General features: G+C 39.8%; 1 protein-coding gene across 2 annotated transcripts in view; it reads right to left on the bottom strand.

Annotated features, from left to right (window-relative positions):
* LOC121271976 (furin-like) overlaps window positions 1-26,822 on the bottom strand; it is a 103,829-nt gene that overhangs the window by 14,717 nt on the left and 62,290 nt on the right. The window contains exons 3-14 of one of the 2 annotated variants that reach the window (XM_041178241.1): window positions 25,064-25,159; window positions 21,942-22,070; window positions 21,112-21,188; window positions 19,417-19,505; window positions 16,990-17,162; window positions 16,526-16,738; window positions 15,221-15,321; window positions 14,079-14,182; window positions 11,797-11,914; window positions 5,715-5,894; window positions 4,148-4,272; window positions 2,576-2,701 (exon numbers count right to left, since the gene is read on the bottom strand). In XM_041178241.1, coding sequence (XP_041034175.1) covers window positions 2,576-2,701; window positions 4,148-4,272; window positions 5,715-5,894; window positions 11,797-11,914; window positions 14,079-14,182; window positions 15,221-15,321; window positions 16,526-16,738; window positions 16,990-17,162; window positions 19,417-19,505; window positions 21,112-21,188; window positions 21,942-22,070; window positions 25,064-25,159 — 1,531 coding nt within the window. The remainder of the gene's footprint in view (window positions 1-2,575; window positions 2,702-4,147; window positions 4,273-5,714; window positions 5,895-11,796; window positions 11,915-14,078; window positions 14,183-15,220; window positions 15,322-16,525; window positions 16,739-16,989; window positions 17,163-19,416; window positions 19,506-21,111; window positions 21,189-21,941; window positions 22,071-25,063; window positions 25,160-26,822) is intronic. The other variant, XM_041178242.1, reaches the window with a different exon arrangement.

The following is a 26,822-nucleotide window of genomic DNA, read 5'->3' as shown; positions in this document are numbered from 1 at the left end:
GCACATTGGCAGCAGTGTGTACCATCTACAAGATGCACCTTCCAAACCCACGACCACTACCATCTAGAAGGACAAGGACAGCAGATAGATGGGAACACCACCACCTGGAAGTTCCCCTCCAAGTCACTCACCACCCTGACTTGGAAATATATCGCCGTTCCTTCACTGTCACTGGGTCAAAATCCTGGAACTCCCTTCCTAACAGCACTGTGGGTATACCTACACCACATGGACTGCAAAAGGTTCAAGACGGCAGCTCACGACCACCTTCTCAAGGGCAACAATGGATGGGCAATTAAACGCTGGCCCAGCCAGCGAAGCCTGCATCCCATGAATGAATTTTTTAAAAATAGTAAATATTTGAAGCCACAGCACTGAACCCTGCCGTACTCCACTCGTTGTTACTTGCAAATCTGAAAATGGCTCATTTATCTCAACTATTTTTTAGTTAGCCAATCCTGTATTCATGCTAATATATCACCTCCAACACCACGAGCACTTATCTTGTGCATTAACCTCTTATGTGGCACCTCAGTGAATGCCTTTTGGAAATCTAAAAACACTACATCTACTGGTACACTTTTATCCACCCAGCTTGTTGCGTCCTCAAAGAACTCCAACAAACTTGTCAAACAAGATTTCTTTTTCATAAAACAATGCTGACTCTGCCTGGTAGTATTATGATTTTCTAAATGTCCTGCTACTACATCCTCAATAATGGATTCCAGCATTTTCCCAATGACAGATGTTAGGCTAACTGGCCTACAGTTTCCTGCTTTTTATCCCCCTTTCTTGAACAGAGGTGTTACATTTGCGATTTTCCAATCCACTGGAATTTTTCCAGAATCTAGGGAACTTTGATTACAACCAATGTATTCACTATCTCTGCAGCCACTTCTTTTAAGATGCCAGGCTGCAGGCCATCAGGTTCAGAAGGCTTGTCATCTTTTAGTCCCATTAGTTTTTTCCAGCACTTTTTCTTTAGTGATCATAATCATTTTAAGTTCCTCCCTTCCTTCCTTTTGCCCCTTGATTTTCTACTATTCTTGGGATGCTTTTTGTGTCTTCTATTGTGAAGATAGATGCAAGATACTAGTTTGCAGCCTCTGTCATTTCCTTATTTCCCCATTATTAATTACCCAGTCTCATCCTCTGGGAGGCCAACACCCAACTTAGTTACTCTTTTCCTTTTCCCAAGATTATAGAAGCTTTTACTGACTGTTTTTATATTCCTTGCCAATTTTCTATCATACTCTAATTTCTCTTTTTTTTTCATCCTTTGCTGGCTTCTAAAAATTTCCCCAATCTTAAAATCTTTGCAGCATTGTACAATTTCTCTTTCAATGTGATACCATCCTAGCTTCTTTAGTTGGCCATAGATGGTGCATCCTTATCATAGTCCATCAAGAAAGGCTACATCTTTGTTGAGAGTTATGAAGTATCGTCTTAAATGTCTGCCACTGCTTCTCCATTGCCTTATTATTTAACCTACTTTGCCAGTCTACTTCAGCCAATGCTCTCTTCAAACTTAAAGGAAATTACAAGAGTATAACACTAGTTTCAGAACCTTATTTCTCACACAAACTGAATGTGAAATCCCATCATGTTATGATCACTCTTACCACAGGGTCCTTTGTTGTGAGGTCATTAACTAATCATGTCTCATTACAGATTATCAGGCCTGAAACAACCTGTTCCTGGTTGGTTCCACAACGTACTGTTTGGAGAAACTGTTCCAAATACATTATGAACTCCCCTCCAGGCTACCTTTGCAAATTTGTTGAATCAATCTATAAGATTAAAACTCACCCACAATTATTGCAGTACGTTTTTACAAACCCCTATTATTTCTTGATTTATACTTCATCCTGGACTGCAGCTACTGTTAGGAGGCTTATTAACTATACACTTGTAAATCTTTCTGAACTATACAGGGGATAGCTTTGGGTTTACAGTAAATGATCTCCCTCCCCGCCAACCCTCAATCACTCCACAAAACTCCATGCTTGGCCTTATAAATTCAAGCATAAAAAGGTCATTTTCACAGGCAGAGTCAGCACCAGGAGGTCAGCTGTACCAGACAGACCAATAATGCTCTAAGACAGTTCTGAATTACTTGGGGCTCAACACATTTATCCAAAACACAAAAGCACAAGCAGAAAAAAATCAAATGATAGTTAAGTGTAACCTTAAGCATCTTCTAACCACTGCAAGTTACCACTAATCATTCAGGCTGGTAAATTTACAGAAAGCCTTCACCAAGCTCTGTCCAATTTATGCCAATTTCACAGAATTTGAATGAGTTTTCATTCTTTAGTCATTTAATTTCTGACATTTTGAAAAAACTAATAAGTCAAACCAAATTAAACTGAATATCGACCTGTTCTCTTAACAGTATACAAAACATTCATGAATTACTCTTTGTGTTACTATTTTTGGGAGGTTAGTGGGGGAAGGAGTTTAAGGGTTTCTCAATACATATTAATGGCTTTCCATTTCTGCTTGTAGAGGGTGGTCTGAGACAGAAATCTCTATTCCTCTTAAGTTCAAACCCTGTTTTTTTTTTTTTACTTACCTGCACACACTTGCTGAGAGTTCAGCGTCTTGCAATTGGCAGGTCGCGTGATGTTGGTCAATTTCTGCTGGCTGTAGTTAGTCGGTGCCGTCCCATACAGAACCAGTGTAAACTGTCTCAGGGTGCCTGAATAAATAGTTTCTATATTACAAAAAAATCTGCTATACATTGTTAGAGCAGGCACGTTAAACAACAACAGCTAGGCATCTAACAAAACTGAGGTACAAGAGGGCAAAGACATTTTCAATCTGTTTTGTATTTACAAAAAAATAATCAGCATCAGAAAGATAGCAAATGGGAACAAGGCACCAGTTGGGGTGTGGCCCTTTAATATGTTTTCCATGAAGGTGCACACTAACCATTAAGCTATCTTTTCTCATCTAGATACAGATCAAACTTGTTTTGAAAATGATGATTTAAGAGCATAAACATTGAAAACATTGCTTCATATAAAAACAAAATATTGAAAATACTTTGCAAATCTGGCAGCATCTGAAACATTAGCTCTGTTTTTCTTTCTCCACAGATACTGCCAGACATGCTGAGGATTACCTGCATTTTCAGTTTTCATTCAGATTTGCAAGGGGATTGGAGTGCATAAATGAAGGGGTCTTGATAGAATTGTCGAGAGATTCGATGAGACCATATTTGGTGTAATGTGTGCAGTTTTGGTCTCCACATTTAAGATATATTTGCTTTGGAGGCAGTACAAAGAAGGCTGTCCGCTGGAATGAGGGACCATTTGTCCTATGATAAGAGGCTGAGCAAATTGGATCTATTTTCTCTGGAGTTTAGAAGAATGAGAGGTGATTTCATTGAAACCTACAAGATTCTGAAGGGGCTTGATAGGGTAGACACCAAGAGATTGTTTCTGCTGTTTGGGGAATTTAAAACATGGGGGCACAGTCACAGGATAAGGGGCTAATCATTTACAACTGAGATGAGGGGAAATTACTTCATTCGAAGGGTTGTGAATCTCGGGAATTCTCTGCCCCACAGGGTTGTGGATGCTCCATCACTGAATACATTTAAAGCTGGAACAGACAAGTTTTTGGTCACTCAGAGGATCAAGGGATATGGGGAACAGGCAGGGAAGTAGTATTGAAGTCCAAGATCAGCTATGATCATATTGAATGGGGGAGCTGATTCGAGGGACTGAATGGTCTACTCCTGCTCCTATTTATTGTGTTTTGGTGTATTTTCAGCATCCTCAGCATTTTGCTTTTGTGAAATCTCAGAATGGTTAGTGAATCAGTATCATGGGGATCGGAGATGGAAGATCGTTACTAGGTGAATGATGGAGGTAATTGAAGAAATGTTTTTACATGGTGTATTCGTTAGGTCATGAAATACAAAGAGGCGAAAACAAGATCATCTAAAAGTGAATACATATCGGAAAATATTAAAGGATTGGGGAAAGAGCAGAGAAAAGGCAGTAGAGGAGTAGATAGTTCCAGCAGTACAATAGCCTCTTTCTGTAGTGTAATTTCTATGATTTACACATAGCCATTGGAAAAACATGGGGGCACAGTCACAGACCAACTACTTAAAGCCAATTTTGGAAACACAAACCATAATTATTTGCACCAGACATATTCTCCAATTCCAGAACCCATTCTCCGGAGGGGTTTTCATCCCAGGAATGTGTAGTCATGAATGCCCAGTCAGTAAATCCCTCAGATGAGTAGTCATGCTGTCTGCAGCAGTTAAAAACACAACTGTAAGATAGTACAAAGCCCAATGGTTCTTCCAACTCAAAATACTAAGAAAAATTGACACCATTATTTTCTTTTGTCTCTGCCCCAAAATAAATAAAAGGGTTTAAGTAATTGTACATACTCTACTGCATTTACAGAAGTGTACAATGCAATGCTTTATATTCCCTTCCAATTTTACTACTAATCATGCAAAATCAATATTCTACATACAAATGGTAAAGTCTACGTTCTATTTGCCGAGTGATGCACAGGATTTTAATTGTGACCTCCTGAGATCCCACTTGGAGATCGTCACATTTAGGGTAGTGCTCTGGAAGTCCTCAGAAACGTAGAGAGTAGGAATAAAGCACTCTAGTTCACGGTCCCTCGTTTCAGAAGCCAAATGCCACAGTAGATAAAGTATGAGCTACACATAAACAAGCAGATTAAAGTTCACTCTCCGTGCAAATCATTGCTAGAGATAAAGACTCTCAGATGTCCCTGCAGTGGCAGGTTCAATAACATGCTCTATTTACTTTGACAAAATCAAAAGGGTCTCACAAATCAGATTTACCTCCCTCGAACGCCTCCCCTAAAGGTCAACCTCTTGTAACAGGATGACTCAGCTCATCTTCAACTCTAGGAAGGCTAAAATTTCTTTTGTTTTTAAAGCCCCAAATAAAGGCATTGCTTTGATTATTTGTTTCAATTCAGCAACACTTATATATTTTGTTCTTTCCAGAGACAGGGTTCTAGCAAGTTTCATTAGGACTCCTTTGGAATACTTTACAGTGATACAGATTCAATATTGACAGTTACTTTCTTTTAAACTGCCATCGTTCGTTGCTTACAATCTAGTGATATACCTATAGTGTACAGAATTTGGTACAACGGCCATTGAGTGAGCTTTAAAGTGGCTGTAGAGATTGATTTAAAGCAGTGAGAGTGCTACTAGTGTGTACTGCTGTGTCTGTGCCTGATCAGTTTTGGTTATGCCATCGAGGCTCTGATGGTTACCCTGGTCAGATGGGATAGAGCATGCTCCAGGTGACTGGCTTGCAACAATAGGTGCGAAGGTCATCAGCAGTGAATGACTGATTGGGGACTGGATTTCAGATGGCTCATCCTCAGCACATACATCATCCTTTCCCACTCCATCATATTCCATGGAGCTTTAATTGCCAAATGTTTGGGAATGGGAGAGGAGAAAATGAATCATTCAGCCACCCCTCAGAGGGTTGCTATATATAACAGATTGATCTTTAAACTCCTCTCTGCCGACTGCAAATGAACAAAATGGTGCTATAATACTTAAGCTAACAAAATCCACACGTAATGGAACTCTGCTCTCAATTCTATAATATGTAGGTTATTTATTACTCAATTTTCAGACACATCTCTTTTGAGTTATAGATTTGACTGAGTGATTAGCAATATCATACCTTGGTGCCAACAGAGTTGACCTTGTTCCCATGGGACTGGTGAGGTATATAGCCAAGTCTCCACGCCGGTTATATGATAGTGTGATTCTTGCCTGCACATGTTCCAAAGAGTGGATAAAATTTGAACTCGCCAGGCATGCATCAACCCTTTTCCGTATCTCCAATCGGTTACCGATATCCCTAAAAATAAAAGCTGAACATCAGAACTGTAGAAATCCCTGAGCTCTGAATTATGTAAAGACAGTATCAGAATATCCATTCAAATCATCTAATAGAATGAACAAGATTAGTCAACTGGGGCCCAGGGCCTCATTGGGTTAGCTATCTGTTGCAGTGGAAACTCCAGGTTGAATCCTGTATATTTCACCTTGGCCTGGCTGGTAGAAGTCTTGCCTTAAGACCAAACTGTTGTGGTTTCAAGGTCCATCCCTAGACTTGGACACGCAAACTAGATTGACAAACTAGTATTGTATTGGGAGAATTCTGTTTGATCAAAGATGTCAACCTTAAGATGAGCTTATATACAAGAGATTCCACCAGCCTGCTCCAGTGGTTCTGAAAAGAACCCCCAGCACTGTTTGGAGAACAACAGGGTGACAACATCGCCCAAGCTTTGTCAAACACCACGAGAAAGATTACCTTGACATGCATTTCTTTGCTGTGTGCAAATGGACTTAAAAGAAACTCAAATATATGAAATACTTTGGAACATTGAGATGTGCTTGGACAGTACAATCTTTTCTTCACTTATTGCATTTAGCATTAACAATTTCAAAGTTTGAAAATGACAAAACTTGGGAGAATTGTAAACTGTGAGGAGGATGGTGTAGAACTTCAAAAGGACGGGGCAGATGAAGTTCAATGCGGAGAAGTGAGGGATGCGCACTTTGGTACAAAGAACACGGAGAGACAGTATAAAATAAAGGGTACTATTCTAAAGGGTGTGCAGGAGCAGAGAGACCTGGGTGTATACATACATAAGCCATTAAAGGTGGCAGGGGAGGCTTCATTAATAGGGGCATAGGAACAAGAGCAGGGAGATTATGAAGAACTTATATAAGACACTGGTTAGGCCTCAGCTAGAGTATTGTATACAATTCTGGGCGCCATACTATAGGAAGGTTGTGAACACATTGGAGAGAGTGTAGAAGAGGTTTACGAGAATGGTTCCAGGGATGAAACACTTCAGTTATGAGGAAAGATCGGAGAAGATGGGACTGTTTTCCTTGGAGAGGGGAAAGCCAAGAGGAGACTTGATAGAAGTTTTCAAAATCATGACCATCTGGACAGAGTAGATACGGAGAAACTGTTCCTGCTCGTAAACGGATCAAGAACCAGAGGGCACAGCTTTAATGTGTTTTGCAAAAGAAGCAATTGTGAGGTGAGAAAAAAAACATTTTCAGAGCAAGTAGTTAGGGTTTGGAATGCACTGCTTGGAAGTGTGATGGAGGCAGGTTCAATTGAGGCATTCAAGAGAGCACTGGATGATTATTTACGTAGGGCAGCATTTTCCCGTCGGCAAGCGGGGGGGTGGGGCCCACTCGCGGACACGTAAAATGACACGTGGTGACGTCAGGCGGGTGTCCCGATGTCATCTAGATTGTCAGTTCGTCAGGTGCGCAGCCAACTCGGCTGCATGCCCGCTGAACTGTCGAAGGCCTATTAAGGCCATTTAAAACCTAATTAGGTCAATTTAATGAGCAGCCTGTCCAACCTTAAAGTTGGTGGGCAGGCAAAGAGCCCAGGCAGGATGAGGTTTCATGAACTGTTTTAAAATCTAATAAAAATTTATCCATTATTCTTCGACATGTCCAAGCTGACGTGATAATGTCACGAGGGTACATGTTTTAAAAGTTTAAAAACCCTTTATTTAAAAGTTTAACACTGAAACAAATCTCTCTGAGGCACCTCCCTGCCTCAGGGAGATCTCTGCGCTCTTTCGCACGCATATGTGTGGAGTGCCAATCGGGTCCGTCCCCCCCCCCACTGATGGGGAGAAATTTCTGACCATAGAAAACAACGTGCAAGGTTAAGGGGAAAAGGCAGGAGATTGGCATCAAGTTAAAATGCTCAGTTGGTGCAGACACGACGGGCCAAATGGCCTCCTTCTACACTGTAACAATTCTGAGATTCTGGTTCTATGGCAGATTTTTGATCAGCAAGCCAGAACATCAGTCAGTGGAGATTCAAAAAAAAAAATTGATAAAATATACAAGCATACGCATTTCCATGTAACATGAAGTTATCCAAATTCCCCAAATCACTGCGGTATATGATATTTTATCACTTCTGCTCAAACCACAGTTAGATTACAGAAGCCTGCAGACCCAAGAGGACAATAAGCTGTTTGACAGTCAGCTCTTCAACATCGAGTGTAAAATAAAGTTGAAAAGGTTCCAGCGATACTAGATGTGAAGCTGAAGGTGTCCAGCTCTATCACTCCTGCAACCCAAAATATGGTTCAACGAACTTCACTCTCAAGTTACACTGCATAGCTTGAGTCAATACAAAACCAAAAACACATGCAGCATAGAACAGGTGAGTAAGTTTACTTAAGAATTTCCGATCATATGTCTAGTGCCAAGCTACAAACTCTGTCATCAAATTCCCATGAAATTGAATTCTCAAGAGGATATTCCTACATTATTGACTTGCTTCAATTAATATCATGCCGTAGTGAATGTAATCTACTCCTCCACCTGCCAAGACACTAACAGGAGCTCACACCATACACTGCAAATTGAATTAATGCATTTTTAATGAAAGTGATACTGATTTGATTATCCATTATCACAAATATTAAGACACTTGTAGCAGAATCCAATATGAGCAAAAGTATGTAGATCTTTCAAATCCATAAGGGAGCTGCTGCAGCTAACATTCCATACACTGCATGCATGCACATATCTATCCAAAAATTGCACTGAGATATTACTGTATAAACAACTTAAGTTACTTTGCTACTTTAACAGATATTAATACAGTGGCACACTTAAAATCGTGGACACTGAATTTCAAATAACGACACTGGTTTTATGATATCGCACAAAAATTTGTTGAGGTTAACTCAAAACCTAAGTGTAGATTTCAAGTGGAATTGGGTTAGAGTTCGGGAAAACAATTGTACCAGGCTGCAGAGGAATTATACATTCTACCCTGTTCTTATATTTGTATTATAAATTTTATCTTTATACAGGAAACTGCCCATGTAAACTTGTCACACTATAACTGAAACTTCTCGGCAGGGGTAATGCTATGTAACCAACAGCATGAATCCCAGCCAATTACTCTGCCAAACTTAGAGACTTAAAATAATTTTTGCACTCCTACAGCTGTCTGTCCAAGATCAGGCAGAATAGCAAACCTGGGATCTTCCTGGATTTTGTGGTTCACTTACTGTGGTTGAGTGACTTAAATAAATGTTGATATTTTCCCGTTTCTTCTAACGCAGTAGAACGCAAAGATTATATTCAAATATTCTAGACAGAGTAATTTAAAATGAGCAATGTAAAGTAGTAAAATGGTAATAATACTGGGGAGTGTTTCTTAAAGAAATAATAAACTGGCTATTAAAGCTGGTGCTTAGGTTTTTTTATATTTCATCTCTGAATAAAGGTAATTTGGCAAAAGCACAAACAATAATTGCAGCAGATCAATTACAAAGATCTTACTATTCACACAGGTAGTAGACAATTGTCCCTTCATTAGAAACAGGTTATCAGCCAAGTCACATACAGGCACACAGAGTTTACACACACCAGTCTTTAATCCTGCTACTATACCAACAACCACAGTCCTGTGGTAACTAATCTGTCAGACACCGTCATCACAAAAGACCATTCATTCCTTGACCTGATTAAGCACAACTAGCCAGACACATGAAACCTAAATGAGATACCAACAGGCATCAGGTAACAACTGTCAATTTCTTTTGGTTTCCATGAATAAATTTTACCATCAGGCAGCTTTTTAAAAAAACTCAAGTGCCACTTGGGTAAATGTTCACACTTACTGTATGTCACAAAGCCTCAGAGCCATTTCTGTGGTTTACAAAAATGTTAGCACAACTCAAATCAGCTCACAATCTGACCTCAAAGAGCAGCAGAGGGGGAATATGAACGTCTCACACAACTTATTACCCAGGGCATGATTCCAGTGTGGTGTCAAGCTAAGATTATAAAGTGTTAGTATTTTGGAGCAAGGACCACTTCAAGAACTTGCTTCGAGTGTGCCAACACTTCTTGCACTCTTATCAGCCAAGAACTCAGCAATGTGGACAAAGAGGGGTCTGTAGGACATTAATATGAAGGTGTGGCCAGCTATGAATCAATGACCTTTAATTGGTGGGGGGGTGGCAGGGAGGGTTAAGGCAAAGTTTGATTTAAACTGTTGATGCTTTGAATCAGTAGTTACACAGTTATGAATGGAATTGATCACCTTTATATGTGAAGAGGAAAGACACTTATTATGGATTGCAAAACAGTCAGTTTACTGACCAAATATCCATGCTTACATGACAAAAGGCTACTAAGTAATGAACTAGCTACTACAACCATGTCATATTATCACTTGGCAGCAAACAGGGCTGGAATGGGAAATTTTCTATCTTTTCTTGCCTGCAGACACCAGAGTCAGATAACATTGACTAATGCAGACCAGGGATCAAAATTGGTTCATTATCAAGTGAATCAGTGCCTTTACCAACGATGCTACTTGGAGAATGTTATTTAAATCCCAGAGTGCAAACAAAATTAGTGCCCGCCCATTATTAAATCACAGGAACAAAGCAGGTTTACAAAGTTTTTCCATAGCTCTTCCTTTGGATTGGTTGGTTAAGATAGAGAGTAGCTGATTGCCACACATCAAGCCGATCCTAGTCTGAGCTGATGTAAAACTTGTATTTGGGGTGCAAGAATTGATCTCACCATCACAGGTTTAGGGAGGGGAATCAAGAGATCTTGTGCCTGATTGCTATCCTGTGATCCTGTTGGAAACAGGATGTGCGCAGACGTAACAAGATTGGGCATGGCCTGGGAATCCTCCAAGGTCTGTTGATTCGCAGAAGAGTGACCACCAATCAGAAATACTGGCCAGTACCATTAATAGAGAAACGATACTCCGAGCAGGAGTTCATACCTTGAGGATGGGGTGGGACGGTGTTACGACCAATGCAGTTGGTAAAGCGGAGTTACTTAAAAATCCCAGAAGGGATCCTTAAACAACTATCATAACCAATCATTTTAGGTGTTATGTTTGAGATGCGACTCTAAATTCAGAGAATCAGACCACTAGTTCTCGATGTTTTACATTAAACGAAATGAAACATATTATTAATTTACACAGGTTAAAATACATGGCTACAAATTACTATCATAACTTTTTACAAATTTCCAAGCTAATCTCCATTAAGGCAACAGCAACCCATAGACTTAACCAAACACCAGGCAAAGCATTTTCACCTTATGAATTCAAAACCTGTGGAACCAGTTGGAGGCTTGCATCTGCCTTTTGACCTCACGCTGCCTCTCCTCTGCATACCCAAAATGGTCATCTTGTTATACCTACCACTGCCCACTGAATGTTAATTCTTATTGTATAAACAACCTCTGAACTAAACCTCTCGAAAAATAAAACCCCTTTCATAGTACCAATTTTATTAGTAATATAAACATATTGCTTGGTAGCTGCTGGATAGGTGTTTGTTTTCACCCTACTTCTTGAATGCTCGATTAAAAAAAAAGCAAATGTACGCTATTTTTCTTACATATCGAAACTAGTACACAAAGCACCCAGACTAGCTGGCTTTAATCCAATTAAGACACACCCACAGACTAAACCTCTATTTTAAAAGAAAATATTTTCTAATAATATTATATACATTAATAGTTTCATGACAGGGGGTAGAAAATTGATGGAAAAGGGAGGCAAAGAATCTTTCACATAATTGTAGCAGAAATTTATTCACAAAACATCCCTCTTTAAACACATTGCAATACACATAGGAACTATGAAAATAAAGGCAAATAATGGTAGAATTCTGCATATTTACAAGGGAAATCCAGCTCAAACAACCTCTACTTACTTTGGCTCAGAGGTGATAACAATGACACATTTCCGTTGGTCTCCAACACTTGTCCAATTCTTAGCTAAGGCAACCATAGCTCCAGCATCCAGCAGCCCATACCCATAGGAGTGACTGACTGTATGAGAACAAGGAAATACCTTAGTAACACAGATTGCAGTAATATTCCTGTCTATTTTTTCTTACACAGTTGAGCGGACAAAGTTATTTCAGGCTTTCTGTAAACATACAATCCAGAATTGCCCATCAGGCATCAGAAGTACAGATGATCTCAACTGACCTCAATTGAGGCTGCATTCCTATCATCTCACAGATGGAAAGATGCCAATCATTGAAAGTATGATCCAAATTGGTGGTTGGGAAGGAGGGTGGGAGCAAAGAAAAAGGGTCCGGTGGGGTGGGGTGGAGTGGAGGGGGTGAAAACAGAAAAAGCAGAGATGCAGGATATGGAGGAAAAAATAAAGGGCGGGGGGCACAGGGAGGAAAAAAAAGTGCTAAATGCAGCTACCCTTCACTGTCTGACAATTTGAAAAAGATTCAAGTTGAGATTCTCTCTCCAGCTCTGGTAAAGAAATGGAAAATGCCGAACAATTAGCGGGTTAAGGCCAGGATTCCCATCAAATCTCTCATTCTACCTTTCACATCCTAATTTACATAATAAAGTAAAACAAGTCTTTTGTAGCTGCTATTTTGTTCAGATGCTTTTCCCTTTCTCATTTTTACATGTGTGAAGGCAAAGCAACTCACATTTATGTAACACCAAGGTGTTTCACTGAAGTGATTATTTAACAAAATGTGATAGAGCCGCATAAATGATAAGGACAGGTGACCAAAGGCCTGGTCAACAAGGTAGGTTTTGAAGAGCACATTAAAAAGAGGTGGTGGAGAGAAAGAGGTTTAAGTGAAGGAGTTCCAGAGCTTACAATAAATATGATACAATGCGACAATGTCCATCAATTGGAAGCAAGATTGCTCAGCATCCAAAGAGCTTGCAAGAAGCATGCAGTGACCCTATAGGACTCTTATCAACATGCTAACAAAGATGCACACATCTCAGCTAGGGATTGAGCCTTGAGAGAAGGTTACTCAAAATTAAATTCTCCAGATTACAGAGAAGGTAGTTATGGAAAACCTTATCAAAAGTATAGATATAATGGGAAAAACAGAAAATTTATTCAAATTAAGATAAGAAAATAGAATCAGCCAACAAATATTTAAATTAATAATTTTGCACAGGTATTAGAAAGAACTTCTTTACTCATTGTCAAGTATATAGAATAACCTACCCAGGCCAAATAAGAGTTAGGAATGCCAAGAGCTGTACAAGTTGCAACTGTTGTGGTGATGGGTAAATTAGGGGGCCGCAGGGTTAAACTTTAATGAAAATTGGTAGGGTGGTAAATAGTGAGGAGGGTAGCCATAAACCGCAGGAGGATAGCCATGGACTGGTCAGGTGGGCAGGGCAGTGGCAAATGAAATTCAACCCAGAAAAGTGTGAGGTAATGCACTTGGGGAAGGCTAACAAGGCAAGGGATTACACTATGAATGGTAGGACTCTGGAAAATGCTGAAGATCAGAGGGACCTTGGTGTGCATATTCACAGATCCCTGAAGGAGCAGGAGGGGTTATGCTGGAACTGTATAAAACTCTGGGTAGGCCACAATCTGGAGTACTGCGTGCAGTTCTGGTCAAAACATTATAGAAAGATTTGATTGCACTGGAGAGGGTGCAAAGGAGATTTACCAGGATGCTGCCTGGGCTGGAGGATTCAAGCTATGAGGAAAGATTGAATAGGCTGGGGTTGCTTTCCTCAGAGGCATATAAGACTACGAGGGGCATAGATAAGGTGGATAGGAAGGCACTTTTTCCATTAGTAGAGGGGTCAATAACCAGGAGGCATAGATTTTAGGTAAGAGGTAGGAGGCTAAGAGACAAGTTGAGGAGAAATTTTCTCTCCTAGAGGGTGGTGAGAGTCTGGAGCTCACTGCCTGAAAGGGTGGTTGAGTCAGAAACTCTCGTAACATTTAAGCAGTATTTACATATTCACTTGCGTTGCCTTAGTCTTCAGGGCTATGGACCAAGCGCTGGAAAATGGGATTAGTGTTGTCAGATCTTTGGTGACCGGCGCAGGCACGATGGGCCAAATGGCATCCTTCTGTGCTGTAAACATCTATGAGTCTATAAACTGAATGCCTGTTTTTTGTCCCTCATTTTTCTTCTATTTCTAGATGAGTCTCAACAGAAGATGTAAGCAGCCAAATCAAACAAGCTGCTATTTTCACCTTTCCGGCCAACACCATTTGTAATCCAATCATTAGTTGAAAGATGGGAAGGTTTGGATGTTCGTACTACAAGGTGCTGCATGTCTCGCCAGGTCAGATTTTTACTAGAGGGAAAGAAGGAAAAAAATAATGAACAGAGTGAGGTTTTCAGCATCAGTAGTTATGAGGCATGCAATTTTCAACAAAACATTAGCTTACCAGGTTTTAAAAATGGTGTAAATTGCAAAGGACGACAAAACTGAAGCAGATTAGTTTTTATTTAACGAAAACAAAAGATGCTGGAAAAACTCAGCAGGTCTGACAGCGTCTGTGGAGAAAGAGACAGAGGTAACATTTCGAGTCTGTATGACTCTTTGGATGTGAAGAATCATACAGGCTCGAAGCGTTATCTGTCTCTCTCTCCACAGATACTGTCAGACCTGCTGAATTTTTTCCAGCATTTTTCATTTTCGTTTCAGATTTCCAGCATCCACAGTATTTTGCCTTTATTTTAGTTTTTATTTAATTGGGTATGAACCTGCATTTTTGTTCATCTCGTCTATACCAACTAATCTTTTAAATTTATTGAAGTTCTCTTCATAGTTCAGTAGGCAAATAGACTTGTGATTCAGATCAATTTACCAGGTTTGATCTTCAGTCTGCTGAGGTAGTGGACAAATTAATCATGGAAATAACTGAATTGCTACCATTGGCCTGATTTCTGAGAGCCTTAGGGTGTGGGGAGAATCAAAAGAGAGTTGAGGGAAAATTAAAGCTAGGAACCCGATTCATGATGGGTACCCAGTGACCTCTGGCAAGTCAGGTACAAACAGAATTGATCTGAACTGATGCTTTCTTGGTCCTGGTGCCAGCAAAAACTCTCAGACTAGGCTTAAATGAAGAATTAAATGATACCCACAGGACAACATTCCAGCAAAATCCAAATACCTCTAAGGGGAGGAGGAGAGAATTGAGGGACAGGGGTGTGCAGTGGAGCAAGAAAATTACCAATACAGCACAGTTTGGCAATTAAGTCACACCCGATGCAGTTTTGATAGCAAATAGCTACAATTTAAATACCTCATCTATTAGAACCTTAACTAACAAGTGGCACACAAACGTTACGCTAATGTTTGCACAAGGGGTTATACAGTGATGCATACTTCGCTTCCAGTGTGAGGGCAATGATTCCAGCAGCAAGAGGAGCAGAGGCAGAAGTTCCAGTATGCGACTCTGTGCACTTCTGTCTGAGATCAGTTGTAACCTAAAGAGAAATAAAGGAATAGCAGTTATGAGGTATTGAGCAACCAAAACATGCAAACATCTTTATGAGGTACTAGAAACTGGCATCAAGAGCTGCAAGTATGAGAAAAACACACAGAAAATGCATAATGTGTCTGTCAGCATTAACTCCAACAAAAGGTCTCAATCTGAAACATTAGTGTTTTCAACTTCAGACCAGGTGTTTTTGTAATCAGAACAGAAAACGAGTGATACAGCATTAATACCTGGTTTATACAGCCTTCCCTCCAACATTTAATTCTATCTAGATGATGCATAACAAAGGCAGTTTGTACGGAGGCCCGTCACACATCAGTGGCAAAACACGCAAAGCTTAAACAGGATGGGGGTAGAGAGAGATCAAAGTTCTCTCATTCCACAGCCAGCAGAGCTTTTAATAGAAAGGCACCACTGTGATTCTGTCTCATTTGGCAGAAACAAGCCTTATTATGTGTCAGAGAGCAGTAGAATTGTGGAACAAATTGCCAGCAGAGGTGGTGGTAGAGTGTCATGGCAGGGTTTAAAAAAGAGTATATTTGCCTGTTAGAAAAGGGGATATACCTATTAGTTGCAGAATAATATTAAGAAACTAATGGGGAGGTTCAAATGGGTAGATAAAGCCCAAATGATCTTTGCCCAAAATATTACTATGCCCAATCTTGTCCATTGCTGCCAGTGCAAATGTAGCTGCATCCATATTTGTATTTGCTTCTCTTCCCTAGCCCCAGCTAAGATGAGCTAACTTAGCAGCGATTACCTAAACCTTTAGGACATACCACTGTACATTTCATAGGACAATCGAATTTAAGGCGCAGAAGGGAAACCATCAGGATGAGTGTGTCTGTTCCACTACCAACTTCACTTAGCTGGCCACTCTAACCTGGTTTTCCCAACTGTCACTGCATGCCCTTTAAATTTTTTTTAAAAAGAGGGAAGTAATCTCTTAAATGTTGCGACTGAATCAGATTAATGATCACTTGGCATAATATAATGTAAAACCTGCATATGGAAAATAATTCAGGCTCCATTGTTATTAGGCAATTATCGAATTAAAAGAAAGCAGCTTTGAATGCAACATTTTGAAAATGGGTGCAGATTATTCCAACATTATTGCATCAACAACAGAAATGGCGTAAAAACAAAGGTTAATTTGGATAGCATCAAAACTAACATCGCAGGCTACTTACAATCTGTTTCTCAAATTGACCTCCGCTACTGTACGTAGTAGCAAGTGTTGAAGAACATGCCTCGCTGTACCAAGGCACATTCCCATTCTGAGTCGTGCTGCTGATTGAAAGGGTGTAGATACTGTTTGTGTATCCATCACAGTTACAGCTGTCATGCTCCCGGCCACCATTCCCAGAAGCCCATACGAATATTGAGCCTAGATGACCGCGTCCCTGTAAACGTTTTATCAAAGCAAGTCAACATTGTTCACCTTATGGAGCTTTGTGCAAAATTTAATTGTATAATTTTGTGCTTCAAAATGGTTTCTGCTTGTATTTATCAGATCTGCATCTTAGCCAAACCCCTTACATGGAATTTACAACATAGAGACAGGTCCATTTGGCCAAACGAGTTTATACAGAAATGCATATTCCACTATACAGAACATATTGTGCACAACATGCACAGATAATATTTACTTTACCTGAGAAATGCCTTTAAAAAATGCTGCCTGTGCTAATTTAGCAGGTCCATCCACTGTCTTTCCATCATCTTCTGGACCCCAGCTGGCGCTATAGATGTCAATGTGCTGAGGGTACATGCCAAGGGACTGAGCTTCCACGGCATCAGTCACTTCTCCATCCAGCATCCGCACACCTACAGAAATCGAGAAAATATACAAGTTAAAATGGTGGGACTAGCCAGTTTGGGAAATGAGCTACACGGCATCCGCAGGTTCAAAACATAGCTGACAAACTACCAGAGGGAAAGCAGTAGTGGTGAAAAGAGAAGTGCTTTAAGTACATCCAGTTAAAAAAAACTGTTTTAAGTTTAAGTAAAGTGAAATATAATTTTAAGAGCACCATAAAATTACTAAGGCCTGGGATTTCATACCTGGTTGTGTGAACAATAAGCTGATGGCCACAAACTGAGACATCTAGTATCTAGAGCAAAAGCAGGGAGCTAGTCATCATAGACATTCCCAGTTTGGTTTGGGAGTTGTCAACAGTAACAGTTTGCTTTCATATAGCACCTTTAATGTAGTAAAAGGTCTCAAAGCAATAAACAAAATCTGACATTGAGTCACACATTAAGACAGTGACCAAAAGATTAGTCAAAGCAGGTTTTAAGAAGGGTCTTAAAGGAAGAAAGAGATGGAGATATTTAGGGAGGGAATTCCAATGCAAGAAAAGGCCATTCAACCCATCAGATCCCTGTACTCTAGCATTCACATTTCTCAATATGCTTTCCTCCATCAGCTCATTGGTTCCCATCTTTAAAGCACTTTGAATGTTAAATTCTACAAAAGTAGATCAGATTCCTTCATCCACAAGGTTAGTGGAGGAATTAGCTCAAAGTAATTAGGTTAACATCAATACTCCCTCGAAACTGCCCAACTGTGCAGCAACCCCAAAATCCCTGCACAGGCTGCCCACAAATTGGCTCCTTTAAATTAACAGGTATAAGTTTTCTTGCGTAGCTATGCGAGGGGGTAGTGCACTTAAAAGAAATCACCCGCACACAATTTAAATGGAGCATTGGTTAGTATCTATATTAAGACAGTGGACAAAAGAACGTATTACAAACACATTAAGTGTTTGACTACACTAATGGTTATGTGGGTGAGAGGGAGGGGAGAGGGAGAAACAATTTTTTTTAAATGACCAGTTTTCGCTCACAAGTGATATCCACTTTCCTGGTATAAGTGCTGTATAAAGATTGAATTTAACTTTATTGCCCTTTATTGTTCAGCATGTTGACACTCGCTGACAAGGCTCTCACTTAAATAGCCTTTTGGCCAATAACCCAGAGACAGAATGGTGTCTAAGGTATTGATCTTAACAAGGAGAGGGGAAGGCAGGGAAATCAAACTGAAAGCTGTCCTTTAAAAACAATTCCAATGTGTATTCTGGTGTTTTTTATTAAACTAATTACAGTTGGATAACATAAAACAGATTCACAGCAGGAAAGTAGAGCACAACATTTTATACCTCAAACGCCTCACAAGTTTGCCACAATTATTGTCAGCATCAGCTAGTATAAAGACTTTATATCCTCAACAGGTAGGTTTTCTAGCAACTGAAAAATAATCTTCCTGCCTACTAGCATCACCCACCTATTTATTCCCCTTTCTGCCAAAATAGTGAGCACCCTACTCAGGCAATCAATTTCCCCATGCAGCTTGGCAAAGTCTACCAACATCAGATTTTCTTAACTCATTGCTTTGGCTCTCAATGACTCAGGTGAGAAATTTATTACAGTGGGGCTCAAAACATGCTTGCCCTAGAAAATGATACTCTTTGCAATGGGTTTTTCAAGATGGCAATCACTTTTTTTTAAAAGACAGAGAAAACAAGACAGTATATGAATAAAACTTCATACAAAACTTAAGGAATGGCATATCAAGTAAGGAATGTTATTGAAGGGTGTGGTGTTGGGACAGTGGGGGGAGAAAATAATTGCATTCACACTTATTTATCCAGTGCGCCTCTTACAAAAATAATCTCAATAGTCTACATACCTCTTTTAGCTAGGTAATTACCTCAACAAACAGATTCATCTAATAGAATAAACTTATAAACACCATGGGCTTAGCAGGTGAACCTATTTCCCTGTGATAGAGCTGCACAGACCAAGCAATTCCCTGGTTCAGTTTCTGGTCTGAGTCAGTGGATCTCAACTGACTTTAAACTAGTGTGTAGTGGGCAAATTAAAAACACAATTCATCCAGGGCTCTTGCTTCTGATCATTGGGATGGTGAATAGAATCAGATCCAGCAGTCATGTTCCAAATAGTCTGCTAACATTTGTTAATAAATGCCAATTGGACTTTCAGCATTAACAGAATATCACAGCAAGAATAAGGGTTGAGGGGAAATGATTGGAGGAAATTAAAAACAGTTGAAACATACCTCCAATTCTGGCATTATATGCCACCCCCACACCGCAAATCCCATTGTTGGCAGCGGCTGCCACCTCACCAGCGCATCGTGTTCCATGTCTAAGAAGAAATGGCAAACATGAGAACTCTGCAAATCATGTATTGTTTAAACTGTTGTATGTATGTGCAATTTTTTTTTTTACATATTAACACATTTCCCTCTTCCATCCCTTTCATTCCCATCTCCGTACAGCGTGTACACACGTGTACCATCATCTGAAATGTGAAACAACTCCATGGATTTCTTCGGCATAATCAACGTCAACAAAACTTCATCAAACCAATGCCATGGGGAGATCAGAAGAGTTTATCAGCATTCTCAACTGGATAACAACCCCTTTGCTATCTAGGCTGTTGTAACAAGAGGTTTGTATGTATTGTTAAGTTTTCAACCATCAGCGACAAGCCTGCAATCACTGGTACTTAATCCCAGTTTTATGAAAACGCTCCTTTCAGGAAAAACCCATGCTAGAATTCAGAACTTATAATTGTGCTGTTTTGGTGCTTTTCATTGAGAAAATTAATTTTATTAAAATTTCAGTGACATGAATTCATCGTTGCCCAATTGTAGCGCATTTCTGGACAAATACCAACAGACAAAAAGAAAACAAATCCCATAAGCTTTCTTTTCAGAAGTCAGTTTTTTTTCTACATTGAATTGCTCTCCTCTCCTAATACAGCTTATATGGTGTTATTAAGCGCCAGGAGATTAGTCCTTAAGTAGAGGCTCTCCCAAGTTTTAAATGTTATTCTTCCTGGGTTATTTTTCTTACAGTAGCCCTCAGAGTCCTGAGAATTCAGGGTTATGGTTCCAGAGATGACATGAAGTTCATGGTACTTACATTCCAGGGTCTGAATCATACAGAAGTAATGCACTCACTAGAATCCTGTATTCGTCTATATGTATCGACTTATCAGCACATTAACTCTGTTGCTATACACTTAGTCATTTTTGTAATCATAGAATCACTGAAAAGTACAGCACCGAGGGGACCATTCAGTCCATTGAGTCTGTGCAGCTTCTGCTGAAGATTAACCGAGTTACTCCCACTCCCCTGCTTTCCTCATATTTCCCTGCAATTTATTTTCTCCATCAAGAATTTATCCAATTCCTTTTTTGAAGGTTATTATTGAATCTGCACCCATCATGCTATCTAGTCAGGGCGTTCCAAATCCTAACCACTCATTGCATAGGGTTTCTTTCCTCATGCTGCCTCTGGTTCTTTTGCCAGTCACCTAAAATCTGTAGCCTCTGGTTACAGATTCTTCAGCCATTGGAGAGTTTCTGTTTATTTAGTCTATTTAAACCATTCATGATTTTCTATAAAATCTCCTCTTAACCTTCTGTGATCCAAGGAGAAATGCCAGTTTCTTCAGTCTGTTTACGTTATTGTAATATTCACTTCTGGAACCATTCTAGTAAATCTCTTCTCCATCCTCTACAATGCCTTCCCATCCTTCCTAAAATAACAGTATTGTTTTCCTGTGGTTAACCAACATTGTTTGGAAATTGGAACAGGTGCTCTCAGGAGCATGTCAATAGACAGAGGGGTCCCCACAGGAAATCACTTGGAAACCACTTGTGTATCAAGACGCAGTCACCCGCTGAAGTAAAATCATGTAAAAACCCTTGGATTCACCATGGACTTTCACTGAAGTAACCTACCGATTATCATTGAGCTGTGTGTAACGAGGCTGAGGATCAGGGTCATTATTGTTCACATCATAACTGGCACCTGGATCCTGGAACGAGAGGAGAGGAAAAAAAAGGTTTTAGGTCCCTCTTCCCTATGTAACACCCATAGTAAAAACAAAGGATTGAATCTTGGTTCACTCCTGCTAGTGCCCTCAGAATTAACTGATATCACTAAATACTCCGAGTTGAGAAAAGTAAAGGTATTCATGCAGACTTAAACATCAGACAGTTATTTAAACTCATCTTTCTTCTACACCCTCTTCCCCCAGGTCCTGAAGTCAAGAAAGTATCATTAGAGCTTTTCATGTTAAAGGTGAGAGGAAAATCAAAAGGTAGAGAAAGAAGAGAGTATTTTTATTCAACACATTGGCTATTTTTGCTTCAACATTAAACTGCATATTAACTCTAGAAGTGAAATATTTGATTCCAGCGAGACTGGATCTCCTCCAATTTGCTGAGCTGCTTGGACATCACTGGTGTGCACTGCCCTGGAAAAGCTGTGTTAAATATTAAGAGGATCTTGATGTCAGAATTTCTACAGGGCCAACTTTAAGTTTTTTTTTTAATTGGAAAAGGGGTAGGATTACCCACTCAAGAATTTGTGAACAGGTTAAACTCAGTTTTTAATCATGTAGGATTTTATGACGCTTTTTCCAATATTTTGGGAGACAGCACACATTTCCAATTTTTCTTGAAGACCAGAAGTGTTGGGAATGAGCATTCCTTTCTCATAGGAATTGGGGAGCAACTATTTGGATCCCCAATATCAACTTAAAAATATCACAAACAGATCTACTTACATAATTAGCTGATAGGTCTGGATGATTCTTCTCAATTCCATCATCCAGAATAGAGACAACAACACCCTTCCCAGTATAACCCTGCTTCCAGGCTTCTTGTACATTCAGGTCATGATGATTCATGTTATGCTAGACAATAGACAACCACAGCAAGTGAGCTGCCCTGCTTTCAAACAATATGAAGCTTTAAACCTGGCTTTGAATTGACGATATTAACACATCCTTTTTTGCATTTGCCTCGTCACCTCCCTAACTTTGCTCCCACTTTCTGCTGAATCCTTAGATTCCTTTGGACAGTTCCTTAGGACATTTTCTCACAAAGATGCTATGCAAACATAAGCAGCTAATGAGTTATCTGGGATATAAACACTGTAGCACAGTTTTCTGCTTTATCATCTACTCTAAGTGGTACAACATATTAGATTAATTCCTGAACACATTAAATTGCAAGCTTCTACATATTCAATTAATTCACAATATTTATTTCATTAGCAGTCAGTGAAATTACCAACTACAGTGCATAAAATCTGGTCCTTACCATCCTAGACATTACAGGCAAAATGACAAATGTCACTTGTGTCATGCACATAGTTAATAGGCGGAGAGAGTTTATACTTTTAAAAAAAGAGTTAAAAATCCATGAAAAACACTATATAGGTCAGAGCTAACAAGGAAAAAACAAACATGCTTTTGGTGCCCCCAGATGCTTGCAGGGTTTTTCTAAAAGCACTCTTAGGCCACGTCAAGTTGCATCTCTGAATTCCTATAGAGTCAATCAAGCATACTATGCACAAAACAGACCAACAGGTGCTTAAGACCACACCAACCCTGACCAAATATGTATTCCTGTTGGCTCTGTCTGAACAAGTTCAAGATTTGCTGAATTCTTTGTGGGATACACGTTAATATGGGAAGGCTGGGGGGGGACGGGATGACTAACTCATTCAGGCAAAAATTACCTATGTGCGGGGTTACATTATTGAGGGAGAGGGACAGTTGCTTATGCTTGTTTCTCAGGACTTCAAAAGCTCCCAAGATTCATCAATCTGGTACAAAATGTAATGCAAAACACATTGCTATAAATGTTGTGCTGCTTCAGTGTTCTAATTGGATAAACATAGAAACCAGAGTAGGCCATTTGGCACTGAATATGTGCCATATTCAATTAGATCATGGTTGATCTGTACCTTAGCTCCATCTTCATGCCTCAGTTCTAAAACTCTCCACATCCTTGCCTAACAAAAATTTACCGATCTCATTTTAAAATTTTCAAGTGATGATATTGATTACCATCACCACCCCCCACCTCACTGATCCAGTCAACCCATGCCTCAACAAACTTTTTGAAGTGGTAGGGGAGCATCAAGGAGTTTCAGATTTCCACTACCAATTGTGCGAGAAACTGAATTACCCCGACTGCACCCAGTTCTAATTTTAAGATGCTTAATAGTGAAAAGGACACTCTTTCCAATAAACCAAAGCCCCAAAAAAACTAAGACAGCTATTTTGATGGGTTGAGGCTTGGAATAAATTTACACATCAAAATTTCCTTTGCTTAAATGTAACGAAAATAAATAATTTTCTCAAACTCATCTACTATCCTCCCCTTATAACTTGGTCCACTGTTCCTATTCCCATGTAGATTATTTTTATAGTTTGATTTCTTTACTTCCTCTTACAGTTCAGTTATGGGAAAAGTCTTCACCAATGTGAGTAAAGAACCTCAACATGGAGAGTCACAGGGAAGAATCTTCATCTTTTCATTCTAATAGACTGTGTTAGGAAAGAGAGATAGTTTAGGTTATATTTGTATTTGTGGGTGTTAGGAATGTGTTTTAGCTTTAAAATTTAAGCTTGATCTGTATTTGTGTTAAGAAAGGTCATATGGAGTTTTAGTTTCACTTTAAAAGGTGCCTGTATTTCTAATGAGTTTTATGACTGCTGCAGCTAAATTAAGCATACAAGAGTAAAGAAACTGGGCTGTTGCCTAGCAACCGAGGTCCAGAGAGGCAGGTCCCTACCACAGACACAGGAGAAACTAGAAACAGCAGTTTTGATTTGGAAGCTGTTTGAGATCAGTTTGTTTTGAAAGTAGCTGCCAGGAGAGACTGGAGCAAAGGGGACAGATAGCCAGTCTCAAGCTAATGAAAAGGCCCCAAGAATCCAGGGGAATGGCAGAGGAGAAAGTCCCAAGTAGACCTTCTAGTCAAAGGAAGGACAGGAACCTGGAAAAGGTCCTGTTAAGAAGTTATGAGTGAGGGGCAGAGAGAAAGGCTCCAAGCTTCAGATTTAGAGACAAAAGCTGCAGAAAGCAGATTTACAGCTGGGACAGCTTGCAAGAGGCCTGAAGGTCCAAAAAGGCAACTGGAGGTCTGTAACTCTGCTATGGGCATGTGAAGCAGTGGTGTACTGTTGATGGCTGAGTCTGAGTACAGACTCTCTTTGCCATTAACTTCATTGAGATACAGTGAGAGTGTACGTGGAAGACAGCTTGAATGCACGTGGTGACTCAAGGGAAAGGAACATTGGAAGGAGAGTTCAAAACCCTGCAGGTGAACCCTTGCGAATGGTGTCTGAAAGAAAGCATCAGTTTGAGAGAAGATTCAAAAACAAGTTATTGGAGACTGGAGATTGGAAACCCTCGTGTTAAAGACAGAGTTAAGTGAGACTGATTGGTTCAGTGGGACAAGCATCGGAAGGGGGGTGGGGGGGAGTTGGAGTTTGAGAGATCCATAGCATCTGGCTGAGGTGGCATCTGTCACTTGGTTTCAGAGCGTCTAACCACAGGGTGCCTATTGGTTTACATGGGCTGTGTACTTACTGTGGACATTAGAATATAAGGAAACTTGTATTATCCTTACAAATCTGTATATATCTGTAAAAGTATAGTTGTAGGTGAAGGAGTATGTAATATAGTTCATCTTTTGTTTAATAAAATGTTTCATGCTTTTGTTAAAAGTTCATTAGTTGACTCCAGTGACACTGTTCAGTAGTCCCTCTCCACGTATCTAAACAAATAAAAGTTAGGATCTTCAAGCTGGGTTACACCCTGGGATCAGGATTATCCAGTGGTAACCTCAACTAGGATCATAACAACTGGTGCAACACAAATTACTACTCACCAGGTACCACTGCAGTGGGAATTTGGGGTCATTTGGCTCTACGTATATATCCCGCTTTGCCCTTTTCTTAATTACTTGCTGTTCCAGCCATTCGACCTATTTACAAAAATAAAATTGCATCTTAGGAAAAATGAAACTGTTCATCTCTAAAGACATTAGAAAGCAACTCTGTTTAACCAGATTAATTAAAACAATTAGTACACAAATTCAAGTGGAAGGAAATAGTGGCAGATTTTACATTCTGTTCAAGGTACTCCACCCATGTCTGACAAATTTACAAAATGCATTGCTTTTTATACATAATAAAGATTCAAGCTAAGTTGACAATGGAAACGCAAAATTTCACATCTCCTTTCCAGATCATTAGAAATACTGGCCAGCTGACACTCATTTCTAAACTGGAGACACAATTTCAGCTAAGTCAATTAAGCCACAATTACCAGACCTCAAAAGGCAGCTACCAGCAGGGCACGCTGCTCCCCCAGGCTGTGACTGACGTTGAGAAAGACATTAGGGAAACACTTTTTGTGAATTCACACAGGCGACCCTTACAACCAGCAGAACAAAGATCCAACTCTTCAGCTTATCAAAAACAATTTAAGAATTAGACAAATGCTGGAGGGGATTGGGGAAGAACTTTTGTGCTAAAGAGCTCTACTGCAGTTGGCTTTCTCCTTCAGCCATCCTTTGCATCATTTCCCAGAAATTCTGCACAAGACACTCCATTCAAATTTTAGGGTCAATTATCCTTATGAGTAATGTACAATATAAATAATTTTGTCTGTGTTGCATAAAATTAAACTAATGTTTTCCATTTCTATGCCAGCACTCCAGATATAATCAGTATTATTCAAAGCAGCCACCCAATCACACGTGGTACTCAGATGACATGCCAGAGAGCTTTAACTGAAACTGCATTACACAACATCAATCTGATCTGAAGTCAGGTGACTAATTATGCTCCACCCTACCTTGTACCTCCCAAGGTGCTTTCACATTGCACATGTTACAATTGTGAGGCTTATGACGATGACATTTTGGGACTATATTTTTAAATTTAGGATGAAATGATGGAGATCATGTGACCTTTGTTAGTCTGAGTGGTTTGATTAGAGATCAAAGGAAGGCTTAGATTGTTTTACTGGGAAGAAGGTGCAAGGCATTTATACTTGGATATAATGGCAGCAGCCTGTGTGTTAACAGTGGAGTGGAGGCTGAGTCTCCGAAAGTCCTGGAAAGGCATTGAAAGTATCAGGTTGTAAACAGTTGTTCTATAAACTGTCCATTTACTTCTAAGATGAAAGAGAGTTGGGATCAAGAATAACTGAGCAGGATTTCTACCTGGATGCAAGGCTAACAGGTTTCATGTTGCCATGGGGAAATGAGTGCAGAGGAAGCCATTTTTGAGATCAGGTTACATGCTTCCCCATAAAAATCAATGAATATCACACACAATTTGTGGAGTAAGCAGGGAGAAGAGGCTGATAAGCTTTGTGAACTACCACAGCTGGATGCAGGAGGGAGACCATCTCTAGTCAGAGATGCATCCTACAGCCATCTAAGGATTCCGGGAGATTCGTCCTGGCTAGGCCAGAGAGGAAGAATTATCAGGACAAGTTTTACTGCTGATAATGGATTTAAGAAACTTCTAGAAAAGTGAGGGAAATGCCTATAAGTGGTTACTCAAAGTTACTATTCATCAAAACGGGGAAAATGAGAACCCATTGGAAGCTGGAGTACCTGTGGACTGTTTGCTATA

The sequence above is a fragment of the Carcharodon carcharias genome, chromosome 32 (assembly GCF_017639515.1).
Source record: "Carcharodon carcharias isolate sCarCar2 chromosome 32, sCarCar2.pri, whole genome shotgun sequence".
NCBI lineage: Eukaryota > Metazoa > Chordata > Chondrichthyes > Lamniformes > Lamnidae > Carcharodon > Carcharodon carcharias.
The sequence above is the reverse complement of the archived record's forward strand: the minus strand, read 5'-3'. Positions and strand labels throughout refer to the sequence as shown.